A 16,155-nucleotide genomic window follows, 5' to 3' on the forward strand; every position below is an offset into this window, starting at 1 on the left:
TCAAAACTACAGCAATCGCTACCTGTCAGAGACACCAAGTTATTTCTCATGATGCAACTTGTGTCATCTGGCCCTGCTGAAGGTGTGTGTTTAAGCACATGATGTATGATCTCCTCATCAATGAATGCATCACCATCACGGGCCAGCAGAATCATTATTACACCATCATCTTATTGACGGCGGACTTTGTACCTCGGCCATCTGCTGCTTTCGCTGAGCTTTGGTCGCCTCGGTGTAGGCGTTGTGGTCAGTCTCGATCAGTATGAGGTTGTTGGTCTCTGGGTGGATGACAAATTTTCTGGGGGTGTACTGCAGAGGAAAGGCCACCTGGTTGAAGACGGCCCCCAACTTCTCCAAGGCCAAGATTCTGCCAGACAGATAAGAAGAAGAGAAATGAGGAGGAGGTGCTGACAGACAGTCGCAAATCACTTTTAAAAAGGGGCACAGCAAATCTCTGATGATAGATTAAAGTTTCCTTTCTGAGCTGCTCTGGTCAGTGTTTCACCTAAAAATGCCCTGCTCGGGGCGGTGCTTAGCTCAGTTGGTAGAGCACCCGCCTCATGTGTTGAACCCAAAGAAAAATTAAATACTCGCTTTTTAAATTTCAGTCTTTTCACTTCATTTTTGTTAAGCTCAGTGTTAGTCTATAATTGCATTTTAATGTAATTTTCTGCCTTATGTCAATGCCCTCCTGGGCTTTCTGTTTTGCCATTCGTCTTCATCCATCGCAATACACACAAACCAGAGCAGAGGAGAGACACGTTGACAACTCATTACCTTAAGTGCAATAAAAACATTCCACAAAGTGGTCGTAAAGCCGTCTAAAATCAAAGCTGGGTGGATGTCAACCCCATATGTGCCGGCCCAACTGCATGGCACCCGGCTGTCTGCCCCAACAGAAACTTCCCAGGCAGCAATGTTTGGTTCATCTGAATGGCTATGTCTACATCCACACAGATGACCATTAAAGCTCTGTATGAAAAACAATTTCTGTCCATACAACCACACCTAAAATTGTGCAAATAGCTGACCAATCACATACACTGGGCATTGCATGAGTCAGTGTCAACAGGAAGCAGAATATCTTCTTTGCAGTTTAAAAAGTGAAAACGTAGCTTAGGCTGCTTTAAAATACATCAAATTGCTGAAGTGTGCATCCATACCTCAGTGTGTTTGTAGAGATGGCAACGATACCTTCTGGGCACTGCTCAGAGGCAAAGCCAGAGGCGTACTCCAGAGTCTCATAGGACAGAGGAGTCAGATGGAAGCGAGACTGGTACGAGTAGCTGAGCCAGGAACGACTGGACATCGCCAATACCTGTCAATAAGAACATCATACTTTAAAGCGGGTAATTTTTTTTCCAAAGCATTATTTACAAGTCATCCTTAGTTTATAATTAATCATGTGATTGACAACAACTACAAATCCAACCATGCCCTTAGAAATAAACATTTTATGTCACGATTCTCATTCAGTTTGATCAGCAGCCAAACCAATATGCAAATAAATCACATTTTGTAATAAAGGTGAGGTTACATCAGGCTTTTCCTCTTTTACTGAGTAACTTGGATTCCCACCCCAAGCATTGACAACGTATACATATCAATATCAGTCACGTACAGCTTCTTGTCCCTGCATCCTGACTCTGAAGAGTTTCACAGGTCGTGACCCCAGATATCGTGTTCTTGTGTCTGACAGGTCACCGGTGACTGGGTCCAAAACGGTCCTCAGCAGCACGCCATTCTGAGAGAGGATACCAAACACACACATACAATAACATTTAACCATTACCAGATTATATGGTACTCTAAAATGTATACCACAGTACTTTATCACAAACATTAATCGGCAATAACTATATGTTACCATCACTTATCAAATGCATGATGCCATTAAGTTAGTTGAACTGACAGTATCCAATGCCAAAGCCTCCTGACTTTGGCATTGGATGGGTTGAACATCTGGTAAAATATTACAGGTTGTTAAGTAATCAGGACAGTTTATTGCACAGTTCTTCCTGTACAACGATCTGCAAGACAGGGGTTTCAACCAGTGGTGCACAGCCCTCTAGTGGACCAAGAAAGCACTGCAGGTGATCCTTTATCATGTATCTGACATTGCAGTTTTGATTGTAGGAATCAGCACTGATATTGATTTCTTTATTCATTACCACATTCTATGTATTAATTGTTTGCACTAATTTGAGTAACCACAAACATAAAATAATTTAAAAATAACATAAGCTGTGTTGATGTTCCTGTCCCCTAACCATATATGCATGCATAATGTACGGTTCACACCACAACACATTAGCAGCATCTAAGAAGATTTATAACTTGATTTGGCCAATGCAAGAGGCTTTTTGCAAGTTTCAGCAAAAAGTATCCATGTCCATCAGAGAAGACAAAAATCTCCATCTCTCAGAATCAAGTCACTGAATGAGGAAAAATACCTGAAGTCCTATGTTCAGGTAGAGGAATCCGATGGTTCCCTTTTCTCCAAGTTCATCTTGTTTCTCGACGCCGCCCATCTCTACGATGCACAGACTCTCGGGCTGGGCTGGCAGGGCCTGCATACTCAGCGGCTGTAGACAGTCCTGAATGTGACAAAGATCCAGAGGGTTAAAACCATTTCAACATACAGACAGCCCTAGACATATGAAACAATCAAAAACCAAGAGATTACTTCCCTTTAAACATTAATTGTTCAGTTGCTTCATCAATAATAATTGGAGCTTTTAATAATATTAAATAATCAGTGATTAAATTGAGTTAAAAAGCGTCTTGCTGCGCCTCTCGTGCCAAAATTGAAATTTTCAGTTTGTGTAACATCACATTCTCAAAATAAATTAGGTTATCAAATAAAATCTATCAGGACTGCATTCAGTTTTTTTAGTTTCTGACTGACAGTTTACAACATAAGCAAATTGCACTGCATAATTTGAAAGATTTATTTGTTCATGGGCATGGGCATATAAAGAGCTGAAGCCAAATATCATTTTGGCTGTGGCAGACCTCTCTAATTAACCCCAAAAATACATATTTCCCTCCCCCGAGGGTTTTTGACTGGTCACCTTTGGAAAACAGGAGTCTAATTTCTTGTGGCATCAAGTTTTACCCTGTGGGCAAATGTAACTTATCTGAACAAGCATGGATATTACTTGTTACTGACCCGAGAAGAAACTAAAGAACTTATATGTGACTTGAGGAAGATTCATGTCAATCACTGAAACAGGTGTGTTTAGATAAGGAGCTATTGGTAAAAAAAACAAACAAACAATTAAATCAACTGGTAAGAATTGAAATTTTTTTTCCAAACTACAAAAAGTCAATTGACAAACTTTCATACCGAGGGGTCCAGGGAGATGATTCGGACAGTGTTGTCAACCAGTCCAACAGCCAGGAATCTGGAGCGCTGCTCACCAGGTGGGACGTTCGCCAAGCTCATGCAAACGACATCTGCAGACATTTCCTTCCGCTCTGTGTATTCATTTAGCTGACCCGACTAGAGAAAGGACAGGGAACACCACAAAGAGAACAACTATGACACAACAACTCGGCCATCTCACTTTTCTGCTGTGCTGATTGTAATATCCAATATGCATATACATACACATGCATTTGTATGTATGCAGATGCATATTGGATAGTGTACAAAGTATATACATACATGTATATTGTTATGACTTTATCTTTTTTATACTCTGATTAGTTCTTAGATTATGCTTTTGTATGTATTGTATTCTCTTTTATTTGTTCAACTGTGTAGTTTTTACTGCTGTAACTTAAGAATTTCCCAGTTTGTGATCAATCAAACCAACAAAAAAATGATTGTCTGTCTGACTATCCATCTATACATTATCAATCTATTTTTATTTCCTCAAATAAAAACTAACTAGTTAGTGGGTTAAAAAAGGATTAATGTTTCAAACCTTTTGTGAAATGTGAAACCAACAGGTTACAAGGTTGTCGACATTTACACAAACTAGTTTTCCACCGAGTTAATGTTTATTGCCTCGCAAAAACAGAAAACAAAACACAGTCATGTTCTTACTGGGTCCATCTCGAAGTACACCAGCTCTCCTCCAGTGAGGGCGATGACCACCTGCCGCTGGTTCACAGCACAGCGGACAATCGTTTTTTTACCAGGAGTCTTCCACTCGTTCACACGCTTGTCTGCTCGAATGTGGCGGATACCATCTGGGTACACCTGTGTGTGGAGACGCGGAGCGGCACAGGAGAGAGAAGGACAAGATGTGTAAAAAGTTGGGTCGCAATCACCTTTGTGTACTTCAGAGAGAAAAGTACCAGCAACTCCTCGTCAACAATAAAGCAGCAAGTGCAAAGGTTCTGTCACCTTTTTGTTTTGATTGCGTACTGTAGGAAATGTTAAGAGATTTGTCGTCAGCTCACCTGCACTAAGGCGTCCTCACCCAACAGCGAGCAGGAGAGAGTGGGTGTAGTTCCCAGAAAGCCAGAATCAGTCACTTCCTCTACGGTCTCCCCGATGGAGAGAACCAGAGTGGCATTGACGAAAGACACGATGATGTAGGCGTCAAACTCATCTGATGGTAAACGGAAGAGAGAAAACCCAGAGTCAGACAAGTAATAATTAGAAAGACAACACTGATGGAGTTGTGCTAAGACAATATGTGACTTTTCTTTTTTTTTCAAAGGAGGTTAAATCGAAAGCAACTGGACTTAGTTTATTTCCTAGACAAATAACTAAGTCCAGTTGCTTTCGATTTAACCTCCTTTGAAATACTATGACCTGGACAAATGAGAATATGCACCGGCACAATATGTGACCAATAAAAGGACAAAAGGGAAAGAAAAGAGTGTATGCATATATATAAATAAAGAAATTGCAACAGACTATTCTGAGCTGGGTGTCACAGTTTTCAATTTATAGTGACATTTTGAGAGCAAACAAGATTACAGTTATCATATACATTCAAACATGTAAAATCCCTGATGACATAACCCCTGACTTTTATCTAACAATCCTTTAAAATAAAACATAGCAGAGTGATATAATCAACATTTTTCTGATAAATAATCACATTCAGAATAAACAAAATAATTAAATGTCTGCAGATATTTGTCAATATCGTGAGTATTATTGTGAAATTAGCTATTCCTTTCCCATGTCCAACATACACACAAACGAATTATAATATCTACCAGATGTGGTTGGAAAACAAAATGTAGACACAGGAAGGCCAACATTGAACATCTGCTCACACACATCCAGGCTTCCATGTGTAAATCAAAGTGATGGACCAGAGGTCACTAATCGGCACATCCAGACCCAGGCACCATAAATCTTTGAAAACTATTACATTTGATGAAGTGTTTCAAGTGTTTTAATTGTTTTTGAATGCAGCTTTTCTCGCCTTTATGGCAGCAGTCATGAGATACTGCTCAGCCAGCCAGCCACTGGCCTTGAGTCAGTAGGTGAAACAAGACAACAGACAGAAAGATGAAAGTGAAGAAAGATGATTTTGAAGAATGATTTAAGTGGGAAGTGAAAAAATGTACCTTCTACATGTCGGCGTACTGTCCATACAGCATTGGGGTTACCGGGCAGCTCCGACACAGCCATCTCTGAGACCTGATCAGGACCGAGAGGACAAAAGTTGAGATTTTTTCATGACACTAACAACTTATTTCAACAATGTTTTAGTTGGACTGTAATGGAAACATCTAGTTTGACTGCACATGTGCCACTGAACGAACACAGCCACAGGAAATCTCTGTGTCCCTCCACCACCACAGATGAATTTTGTTTCACTTTTACTGCCCTCAAACAAACGATTAAAACATTAACCATCAAATTAAAATGTGGATGTAGTTTGTTTACATAACAAAGAGCACACCTAAACTAGTATGAACTACTGGTTTAGCTTCTTCGGCTTCATAATGCTCAACAAAGTTTCTAAGCAGTAAGTCATAAGCATTAACATTAACACTGGCAACGAAGCCTGATATCAAAACACCAGTTTCTGTTTGTGCTGGAATCAGAGAGATTTAAAATTCTCTTCAGCTTTTATTCAGAGAAGAGACATGGAAAACTCATCATTTTCACAGCAAGCAGTGTGTGTGTGTGTCTACCTGCATGTAAGTTACAAAGTACATTAGTGCGTGCGTACCTCCAGTCCATGCCGAAGGACCCTTAGAGTAGACCTCGGTCCTCGGCCACAGGCCACATACAGCTGAGGTGTGTCTTCATTGGCCAAATCAGCGATCTGTCAAACAGAAATAAAGCAAACACGTAAACAACTGTGCAAAATCAAAGTGTCACAAAGAGCACAGTGTCGCTGCTCTCTCGCTCTATTTTTCTATCCTCTTGCTGACTCTTTGGCACACTCACCTGGCAGGACATGATGGGTGACAGATTCTCCTGTTCGTCCACCAGCACCAGGTTTTTGAGGGGGCGGGGCTGGAAAAAGAAGGTGTCTCCCTCTTCCAGTGGCATCGCAGATGAGAACTCGGGTTCATCATCATCATCGCCCAAGTGCGCAATCTGGTAAAGGTAACTATAGAAATCAGAGAGAGAGCAAAACAGATTTTTTTAAACCTATAGAAACAGTTTTTTGACCTTCAGGAAAGACACAAAATGGAAAAACGACTCAGTCTTTTAAACAAAGTGAGACAAATTAACTGAAGGAGTAAAAGTGACAATAAAGAAATTTGGTGTATGGCTTTTAACTTACTGGTTCCCAAACTCCGAGGACACAAACAGGAATCCAGTCTTCAGGACGCACATGGCTGTTGCCACAGGGATCGTGTCAAAATACTTCAGCCTGATTTCTGTGACCTATGACAAAACACAGACTTTTAAAACCAGAAACATTGTACTTTATCATAGCTGATTATTATTGACTGTTATACGAAACAGATTGTAACACCAAGTGAAATGTAACCTATAGTTTCCCATGTATTTATTGTGATTTACTTCACATAACTATTATTATACAGGAGTAAAGACTTGAAATGAATAATCAAAGTTATTTTTTTCTCTAAGTGTAAAGTACAGCTCATCGTAAGAAAGGGAAGAAATTTTAACTGCATTTAGTGATGTGACCTTTAACCACCAAAAATATAATAATCACTTCATCCTTGAGAACATCTGAGCTGAACCTTCAGGAGTTCATTCAAGCAGCAACAGAGAACTCAACGTCCTTTTTTTCAAACTGTGCTTACCATTTCTTCATCTGTCTCCAGGGTAACCTTAAATATGTCTCCCTGCTCAGTCTGGGCCAGGAAGAAGAACATGGACTTGGTCTTGTGCGTGGCTGAGCAGACAAATATCATGCCACGCTCTGGGTCATCCAGGTCATTCTGTAGGTTTGGACAAAGGAGGAAGGAAGAAACAAACAGACAGAGCAGAGTATTAACCACAGCTGATCGGTGACTTGAAGAATTCATTCTTATCTACTAGCTGATGATGATTTGGCAGTTTATCCCTATTTTCAATTTTACTGACACATCTTTATAGTACAAACAAGTATATGTAATGAAACCTCTCCTGAGAGGAATGTATGTATGTAAAAACACACATGCGATCAGTTTTAGCAGCCGCCCCTACTGACAACAATCAAGCGATTGTTTTCTACAAAGTTTCTAAGCAGTAAGTCATAAGCATTAACATTAACACTGGCAACAAAGCCTGATATCAAAACACCAGTTTCTGTTTGTGCTGGAATCAGAGAGATTTAAAATTCTCTTCAGCTTTTATTCAGAGAAGAGACATGGAAAACTCATCATTTTCACAGCCAGCAGAGAGTGTGTGTCTACCTGCATGTTAGTTACAAAGTACTACAAAGGAGGAAGGAAGGAAGAAACAGACAGAGCAGAATGAATTCATGAGCATAGAGGCAAATTTTCAAAATAAAATAAGTGGGGGAAAAAACGTCATCTCATCATTTCTTTTTGACGGTGTACATTGGTCTGCATTATAATTTTGCTTATGTAACCATCTTTGAGCACTTGTAAATAATATTTATCATTACTTATTGCTAAACTAGATTTTACATTCAGCAGTTTCATTTTTTCCATCATGCATTTCTGTTTGAAAAGAAAGACTCACCCTGCGTCGTGGGATCGGACAGCGAATGTCAGGCTGGTCGCCAAAATTCTTGTAAGTGATGTAATTTTCTGAGCAGATCAAAACTCCACTGGGCCCGTCTGAACCACCGGGGACTAAAACAGAGAGAAGCATGTAGTGGGGTATGTTTCTTTTTTCAGCATTTACTATAAGAGTGAAAACAGCTGGAGCACAAAAGCAGTTTGGCCTGTTTTACATTCAGATGTTTTTCCATCTTGCTCCTATATGCTGCTTGTTAATGCATGAATGCAAACTTGTGCTGAGATCAGAGATGTTGAATTTTCTCCAGAGTTATTCAGAGAAGAGACATGACAAACTCATCACATCTACAACACTTTGATGTGTGTTTTAATTCATACAGCTATGCCCACACACAAGTTATATAATAATCCTTTATGAAAAACTTTTGTATTTTAAATAGATCCCCCTAATGTAATACCCTCCCCCCAGTATGTTTTGCACACCATACTCTTCTTGAGCTCTACTGTGCATGCATGCAGACTTTTTTTTTCCAGCCACTGACAAGTAATTTAATTATTTTTTTCCCCCTGAAGTGAAGAGCCACCTGTGTTCAAATGCTTACCAGTGATGAGGAAGTTTCCATGCTCTTCCAAAGCCTCACTGTACTTTCGGACCACGTGATTCAAGCCGAGGTCCAGTTCGTAGAAGGTGAGCGTTTGTTGTGTGTTAGCAGCAGCTTCTCCTGTTGGGTCATTGTCAGCTTCCTGGGAACAAAGAAATATCAACAGACAGGCTCAAAAGCTGTAAAATTATAGTTATCATTAGACAATGTAGGGACATCAACTTTGATCTGCACAAATTCTTGTTGTGCTTCACTTTTGATTCTTAAAAACTACATGAAGTAAATTAAAATATGCTGAGAGGATAGCTTTCTTTCTGTTTCTGCTGGAATCAGAGAGATTTAAATTCTCTTCAGCTTTTATTCAGAGAAGAGACATGAAAACTCATCATTTTCACAGCCAGCAGTGTTGTGTGTTCGTTCTCAAGCAATAGAGAAGCGCATTTAAAACTCGACGCATCTACATCAGTGTCATGCATGTGATAATCCTCTGTTATTTTTTTTGAAATCATAGCAAGTGTTTTCATTAACTCACCTCATAGTCCATCTCTAAGCAGGCAAACATGGGGTTTTCAAAACCAACATCGACCCCAACTACATGGTACACCAGTGTGTTTGCTTTATGGGCTTCCAGTGGAGAGGAGATGGTCAGTCTGGCAGCTGCGTCTCTGTTCAGAATATAAACCAGCTTCTGTTTCTCGATTGCTCCTGGACAGAGGAAGGACAACACATTAGTTTCATTTAACTTACAGTGAACTGGATTTAACAATAAATCTAATAATCTGTGCTTTATCTGCCATCAGGGTTTTCCCATCTGGGTCAACTGCACCAACTCTTTCAGAGTTTTCTGTATGTAGGCTCTACCAGATGTCCACCACTAAAACCAACCTGTTTCTGCGTGAGCATTTGGTACAAGCTTTACCACCTAAGCAATTCTTATCTTGTGGCAATAATTTTGCATTCGTACCTATCATAACAGCTCTGCCTTTTGGGTCAACAGCCAGGAACTGTCCGGGGACAATGCGCCGACAGCCGCTCTTTCCAAATGTTTCCTGGTGGATCTTCTCAAACATGTTTTTCGATGGATGATACTCCAGGATGACAATACGACCACTGTCACTTCCCACAACTATGTAATCTACAAATACAAAAAACACAAAATCATGGTCAAACATATGATCTCATTTTCATTTGCAGCAAAACAGAGAGAAGTTTTATCACTTAAACATTCTACAACAGTGGCTAGCATGTAACAAGCTACGTCGTCATTGAAACCAATAATGATTCATGCACACAAGCGCATATAACCATGGTTATGTACCTTTGGTTCCTCCAGTGAGCCTAAACGCCATCAGGGACCTAACGATGCCGAACACCTCCACTGTGAGCAGAGTGTGCACCTTTCCAGTGTTGGCATCTGGACGCAATAACTCCAAGATCTTCCCCCTGGAAACAACAATCTCCTGCATCTTGGTTCCTACAGAAACAAAAGAAAAACAACTCATTTTTTAAAGATACTTTAGCATGTCCAACAGGAATCGTTTATGGTTCAAACTCAGGGATAATTGAACATTAATATGCATGAATGTTTTTGCTACTGCATGCAATGGATTGAATGATAGTTTCATACATTGCATGCAGTAGCTCAGCACCACAACTATCTCAAATAAACAGTGATACACCCTGATATTGCAATCATCAACTATATAAACATAAAAGCATCCTGAGTTAGCTCACCTGAGAAGTTTCCATGGATGGCATGGGTGATGCCAGTGGCACGCTGCAGGGTGATGTTGTAGAGAAACATGGCTGCCTATCAGTAGCTTCTTCAGGAGCAGCAGACTGAGCACTTGGCCCGGCTCGAAAAACTGTACCGGAGGAAAGGAAAACGAATACAGTTTTAAAAAATTGAATGTATAATATCAATGAATGGAAAGTGTCAACTCCATATGAAATTGGACAATCCGATAAATGCAAATTTACGGCGGACTGTTGTTGACAAATGAAGTGCCTGACTGTTTGGAGGGATATTCACCTTGAGCTATGTTATACACTTGTAAGAAAGCCGTACCATTAAAAACAGCTACAAACTAATAAACACTTCAAAATAAACCACTAGGAAGTTCGCAGAGTGTAAGTATAAAAAAAACAGGATAAATAAAACACGTTTTGTTTACATGCCTGCAATCCGCAGAGTAATGCTAACGTTAGCTAGCTAGTTAACCTCTAACTTTCATCAGTTACCTTGTGTTTACAACAAAATATATAATTTATTGTAAGCCTCGGAGGATTAGCATCACCTATACTTTGCAATTGAACATATTATTTAGGGGGAACAACCGTGCACACGTTTAACCACGTTACGTTACGTGTACGTTAGACTTGTTGTATTCAGCGGGATCCCATTCATACGAAGCGCCACTTTTGACTGACGCATCCTCTGGTTTTATTTTGCATGGAAACGGGTTGTTCGGTGCAAACCTCACAAATATACAGCGTTCAATTCATTACGGACAAGATGTAGTTTTATAAAATAAAATATTTACCGGAGGTTTAATCAAGATGATTCAGATTTCAGATGGATAAAGTTTCCATTTACTCATTTACTTTTGCAGCAAAACTCCAGGAAGCCGACGAAGGGCCGCCGTTTGTGGGTCCTTCGTCGCTCGCGAAATGACGTCATGAGAGGTGGCCCACGCCGTGCCTGATAGAAATTCAACCTGTGTTGCAGACGCCACACCATAGGGCGCCACACACATTCAGCCGATATCTCCACTTTTAAAAATCAAAATAACATTATTGCGTTATATGAAGCCTACTTACTTTTTATATATCATTATTATTTTCTAATTCAAACCAATTTTTTTTTGAATGACAAGAGTTTCATTTGAATTGAGTGTTTAATTTTCTGTCCAGTAGCCTGCTAATAATAAAGTTTTGCCCAGGATTATTTGTGTGAGCAGATTGACAATCAATGAGTTGATGCATAATCCACCATAAATATAAAACAATCTCCACAAATATGAAAAAAGGTAAATAAAATAGCCTACATATGTCAAAATTCACAAAATATCTTGCAAATATTGACTGGATCTGAAAATACACAAATTACTCTCTTGAAAATATACATGTAAATGTTAAGCATTCAAGAATATCTTCCAAACATTTAGGACATAAGGTTCAAATAGGCATTTATGGATCACGTTTCCACGTCCCCCAAAATGGGTTATGCATGTAATATTAGCTGCATATGCCTGCCATCACCTCAAATTTATTCTCCTTTTCTATGTAGACTCTGCAGATAAATAATCTTGATCTCCATTCTGTTAGAGTTTCTGAATTATGTCAAGTTTGTACAGCTGAATAAATGGTAGCTATAGTTTCTAACTTTTCATAAGGCTCCAGTTTAGCAGACTAATGATAACACGCCCTTTCATTACCAATATAAAATGTAAAAATTAAATACGTTTTGGTATTTTTAACAAACACTGGTATTTTGTTATGAGCAGGGAGACAATGGAGGATTGGTTGCATTTTGTACAGTTGGTACAGTACTGTTGTTGCACCTGCTCCATGTGTCCAGCAGGTGGAAGTGTTACCTTTTTAAAACATTAACTGCAATATTAAACATCTGTTTCTTGATATTATGAGAGAGCAGCCACTCAAACTAACTATAGAGGACACAGATGGTTGGGGGAAATACAGGGATTTTATTTATATAGATTGTTGGATGTTCTTGAATAATGTGGGAGGAAACCACAGTCTCCAGAGAAAATCCATGCCACAATCCATAACACACATCCAAAATAGACTATAGTGCACTTTCCCAGATTGGTCGGGTACGTGGTATCCCCTTATTCAAATATATATAGCCTATAGGCTATATATCATTAAATATACCAGAAAAGCACAAATTCATCCCTCACCTATAACCTGTGAGGTGACACTGTTAGTCAATCAGGCCAGCTCAAGGCCTGACCCATATCTATGAAACGACACTCTGTGCCCCTGAAAGACAGAGGCCAGGTTTTTATTGTGTTTATCTTAGAGGATAAAAGAGAGTAACCACAGGCACATTTTTCCTCCAAACTGAATATTACATTTTACTGGAGTGATAGCATCACTATTTCCTCTACCCTCTGGGGGCAGGTTAGCTGCAGACGGAAAGAATTTGTTTGTGCAGTTGTTGATCTGTTTTGTAAATACAATTCTGGATGTTGTTTCATATTTACAGTTCATATATTTAATTTAGATTAGACAACAAATGTCTAATCTGTTCACCTAATATTGAGACAAAGCTACTAACATATAGCCCTACCTGCCTGCAAATGGTCATAAAACAAGGGAATTTGCTTGAATATGACGGCTGAGATTAATATGGTGCAGCAGAGACTGATATAGACAGCATGGGAATTCACAACAATTTGGTTTGGTCTCACAGTTGATCCTAATGGTGGACATAATCAAATCACTCTGGTCTCATAGATTATCAATGCCTTATGACCTTGTTTTGAATCTGCAGAAGGAACAAGGAGTCATCCTCCAGTCAGCTATTGCTAATTATATCTCTCCAAAAAATACACAGACACCTGAAGTTTCTCAGTACATGACCTAAATTGGGCATGTGTTCAGATAATATATCTGTACTCACTGTTCTTTTGCTGTAGTTGCAGTTCTCAAATGCAAGTCTTCATTCTACAAGTGTAACACTGAAATGGGTTGCATCACATTGAGATATTATTCTGATGTTGTGCTGATTGGGCCTATAGATGAGGATGTACCAAACATTTTTTTACAACAATTTTTATTATGTAGTGTACAATGCAGGGGATATTAACCAAGTAATGGTGCACAAGGAAGAGGTACAAATTCCTGCACTGAGTTAACAAAACAAAGACAATCTCTGAATTCCTTGTGAGCCTGCATTTTCCACGAATGCACCAGATCACCTGAAGCCCTAATAAGGTACAGTACAGTAATCTCATGTAGTGGACCGTGTCTGACAGGAATAGCCGTTTTAAATACAAATACTATAACAACATAGAGGAGGTAGTACCTGTGGAGAGGAAGAACAGCCAGAGGAGAAAGTGATTACTTATAAAAGTCTTCCTTCCTGGACCTGGTTCCCAGCACTGAACTGAAAGCAGCCTTAAGCCACGTAGACCTTTAGTGTGAAATCTAAAGTGAGTGTTGAAAAAAAGCACGAGAAACATTCAGCTCCAGTGCTGATATGATGCTACAGACTTATAGCAATTTAATTTTCATTCTTTAAGTTAACCTTTTTTTTAGTTAGCTATACACACAGGAAGATCAGCTCTGTTGGCCACTTGTCCTTGAACATCATTATTCTGAAAAGGTGAAAGAGAACATAGAAAATTGTACTGGTGAATGAGCTATGTTACCAGTGTGCAAGCAACAAATGTGCGAGCAGCAAAAGGCATCTTAAGGCTTTGGTTAATGACATTATGCTTAACTTAATGTAAGAACATCCAAGGCGTACACGCTGGCAAGCAGGAAATTAAACACAGCTGATCTTAAAGAAGGAAAAAAAAAAGAGAAGATGCTTAGAAACAAAAACAGAAACTCCAAATGCAGGTCTTGTTGGAAACCGCAAGGGAATACAGGGAAGAGAAGAACAGGGCAAGGATAATCTGGAACAGGTGAAACACAACTAAGTATAGGCCAGGCAATCACAGAAGAGGGAACTGACAAGAGGCACACAAGAAAGTAATTTCAAAGTAAAGCAGTACTTCAAAACAGTCGCTTAAGGGTGGGATTGCAACAGATTTTCACTTTCATGGCCCATTTAGTGCGGAGTGAACTAGAAAATGAAAACTGTTTTTGCAGGAAACCCCGTGAGTAATACTGTCCAATGCAGTTCAAAAACATTAAACTGATAAATAAAAATCACTTCGACACATGTGCTCTGCTGTGATTGATCACTTCCAAAGTTTTGAGGATTTTCTTTTTTTTTCTTCTTTTTTTAAAGTCCAACTCACTTAGGGCACTCATTGCACTGCGACTCTCTCAAAACCCATAGGCTTAAGGACACATATGCACCACAAATTCAGAGAATAACTGAAAAACATCTGCAAATACAGTAACACACGGCAAAAACTCACAACACCTGCAAATACACAAATGAGCTGCAAAAACTCACAATACAACAGAAGCGTCTCTGGGAACACACAAAAAAGACTTGACTAAAGACTAAAGGCTGAATTAACGGTACATATTTGCATCATTTGCATATTGGAGTCATGCAATGTAATGTAATAAACCAATCAGATCACCTTATTTTCAAATAGGTAGCTATCTTCATAATCATAACTTTAAAGGTCATGAGGCATTGAAAAGAAATGTGCAGGGCTGTCACTTTTTTTTGTGTGCACATGTCTAAAAAAAAAAACAATCTTGTAAATGTTCTTATTGTAATAGACAAAAAGGCAAAAAAACAAATGACATTCTTTATGGGACATCATTTTGCGACTTCAGTTAACAATACATATTTAATATAATAAACCAAACAAGTCACCTTTTTTTCCAAATAGCCTTAACAGGTAACTATCCTCCTTACTTTTAAGGTCAAGAGGCATTGAACAGAAATGCACCCAAAACTGGTCTGGCATCTGAGAATATACTCTACTGATTTCATGCATCATGCATTTCATTATTGCATGAAGTCATGCAATAGTTATAATATAATGAACCAAATCAAATCACTTATTTTCAAATAGCTTTCTATCCTCTTAACTTTTAAGGTCAAGAGAGACATTGGACAGAAATAGGTCCTACTAAGCAAGTGTCACTCTTTTTGTGTAGGCCTATTGTGTCTAAAAAAAAAAAAAAAATCAAATTTTCCTGTGAATGTTCTTATTGAAATAGACAAAAGAAAGAAAGAAAAAGAAATAATACAAAAGACATTCTTTATAGGACATCATATTTTGTGACTTGAGCAGACAGTCCAGTAGCCTATTTGATTGTGAAAAGGCGCGACCGGAAGTAGTAGATTTCTGCTGGTTAGCATGACCGACCCTCCCAGGAAGACACCAGCCGACAGACACCGCCTCCTGCTCCTCCTGCTCCTCCTGCTCGGTGGTGGAGGGCCGTCCCGGGGAACAGTCCACGGTCTTCTCCTCGTATTGGACATCGCCTCATCACTCATTTTTATTCACGGAGCGGTGTTATAGCAGGGTTTCTTTTTTAACCCTCTCCTCCTCCTCCTTCTCTTCAGCATCTGGTGCCCGTTGCTGTTGCTTTTAGGAAGGTTGAAGCCACTAATTGTTATTTATTCTTATTTTTATTTTATTTTGTAAATGTAGCTCGCTGTGGCTTTGCATCCAGAAAGAGAGTGGAGGAAGAAAAGAAAAGAAAAAAACGCTCCCATTCACATTCAGGCAACGTGACTGCATACCATGAGAGACCAGAACCGCTATGCCTGAAATAAAAGCAGCAGGAAGGGAGC

The 16,155-nt window shown here is 39.3% G+C and overlaps 1 protein-coding gene across 1 annotated transcript in view; it reads right to left on the reverse strand.

Annotated features, from left to right (window-relative positions):
* Positions 1-11,353, reverse strand: part of sf3b3 (splicing factor 3b, subunit 3) — a 28,937-nt gene extending 17,584 nt beyond the window's left edge. The window contains exons 1-19 of the mRNA XM_083973735.1: positions 11,237-11,353; positions 10,428-10,558; positions 10,012-10,167; positions 9,658-9,828; positions 9,226-9,398; positions 8,694-8,835; positions 8,093-8,205; positions 7,207-7,344; positions 6,717-6,820; positions 6,374-6,539; positions 6,153-6,248; positions 5,542-5,614; positions 4,414-4,565; positions 4,055-4,210; positions 3,350-3,505; positions 2,454-2,597; positions 1,622-1,744; positions 1,164-1,318; positions 193-367 (exon numbers count right to left, since the gene is read on the reverse strand). Of these exons, the coding sequence (XP_083829861.1) occupies positions 193-367; positions 1,164-1,318; positions 1,622-1,744; positions 2,454-2,597; positions 3,350-3,505; positions 4,055-4,210; positions 4,414-4,565; positions 5,542-5,614; positions 6,153-6,248; positions 6,374-6,539; positions 6,717-6,820; positions 7,207-7,344; positions 8,093-8,205; positions 8,694-8,835; positions 9,226-9,398; positions 9,658-9,828; positions 10,012-10,167; positions 10,428-10,497 (2,463 nt within the window). The 5' untranslated portion in view covers positions 10,498-10,558; positions 11,237-11,353. The remainder of the gene's footprint in view (positions 1-192; positions 368-1,163; positions 1,319-1,621; positions 1,745-2,453; positions 2,598-3,349; positions 3,506-4,054; positions 4,211-4,413; positions 4,566-5,541; positions 5,615-6,152; positions 6,249-6,373; positions 6,540-6,716; positions 6,821-7,206; positions 7,345-8,092; positions 8,206-8,693; positions 8,836-9,225; positions 9,399-9,657; positions 9,829-10,011; positions 10,168-10,427; positions 10,559-11,236) is intronic.
* Between the last annotated feature and the right edge of the window lie 4,802 nt (positions 11,354-16,155).

Source organism: Trachurus trachurus (genome assembly GCF_905171665.1).
Source record: "Trachurus trachurus genome assembly, chromosome: 6".
NCBI classification, from domain to species: Eukaryota; Metazoa; Chordata; class Actinopteri; order Carangiformes; family Carangidae; genus Trachurus; species Trachurus trachurus.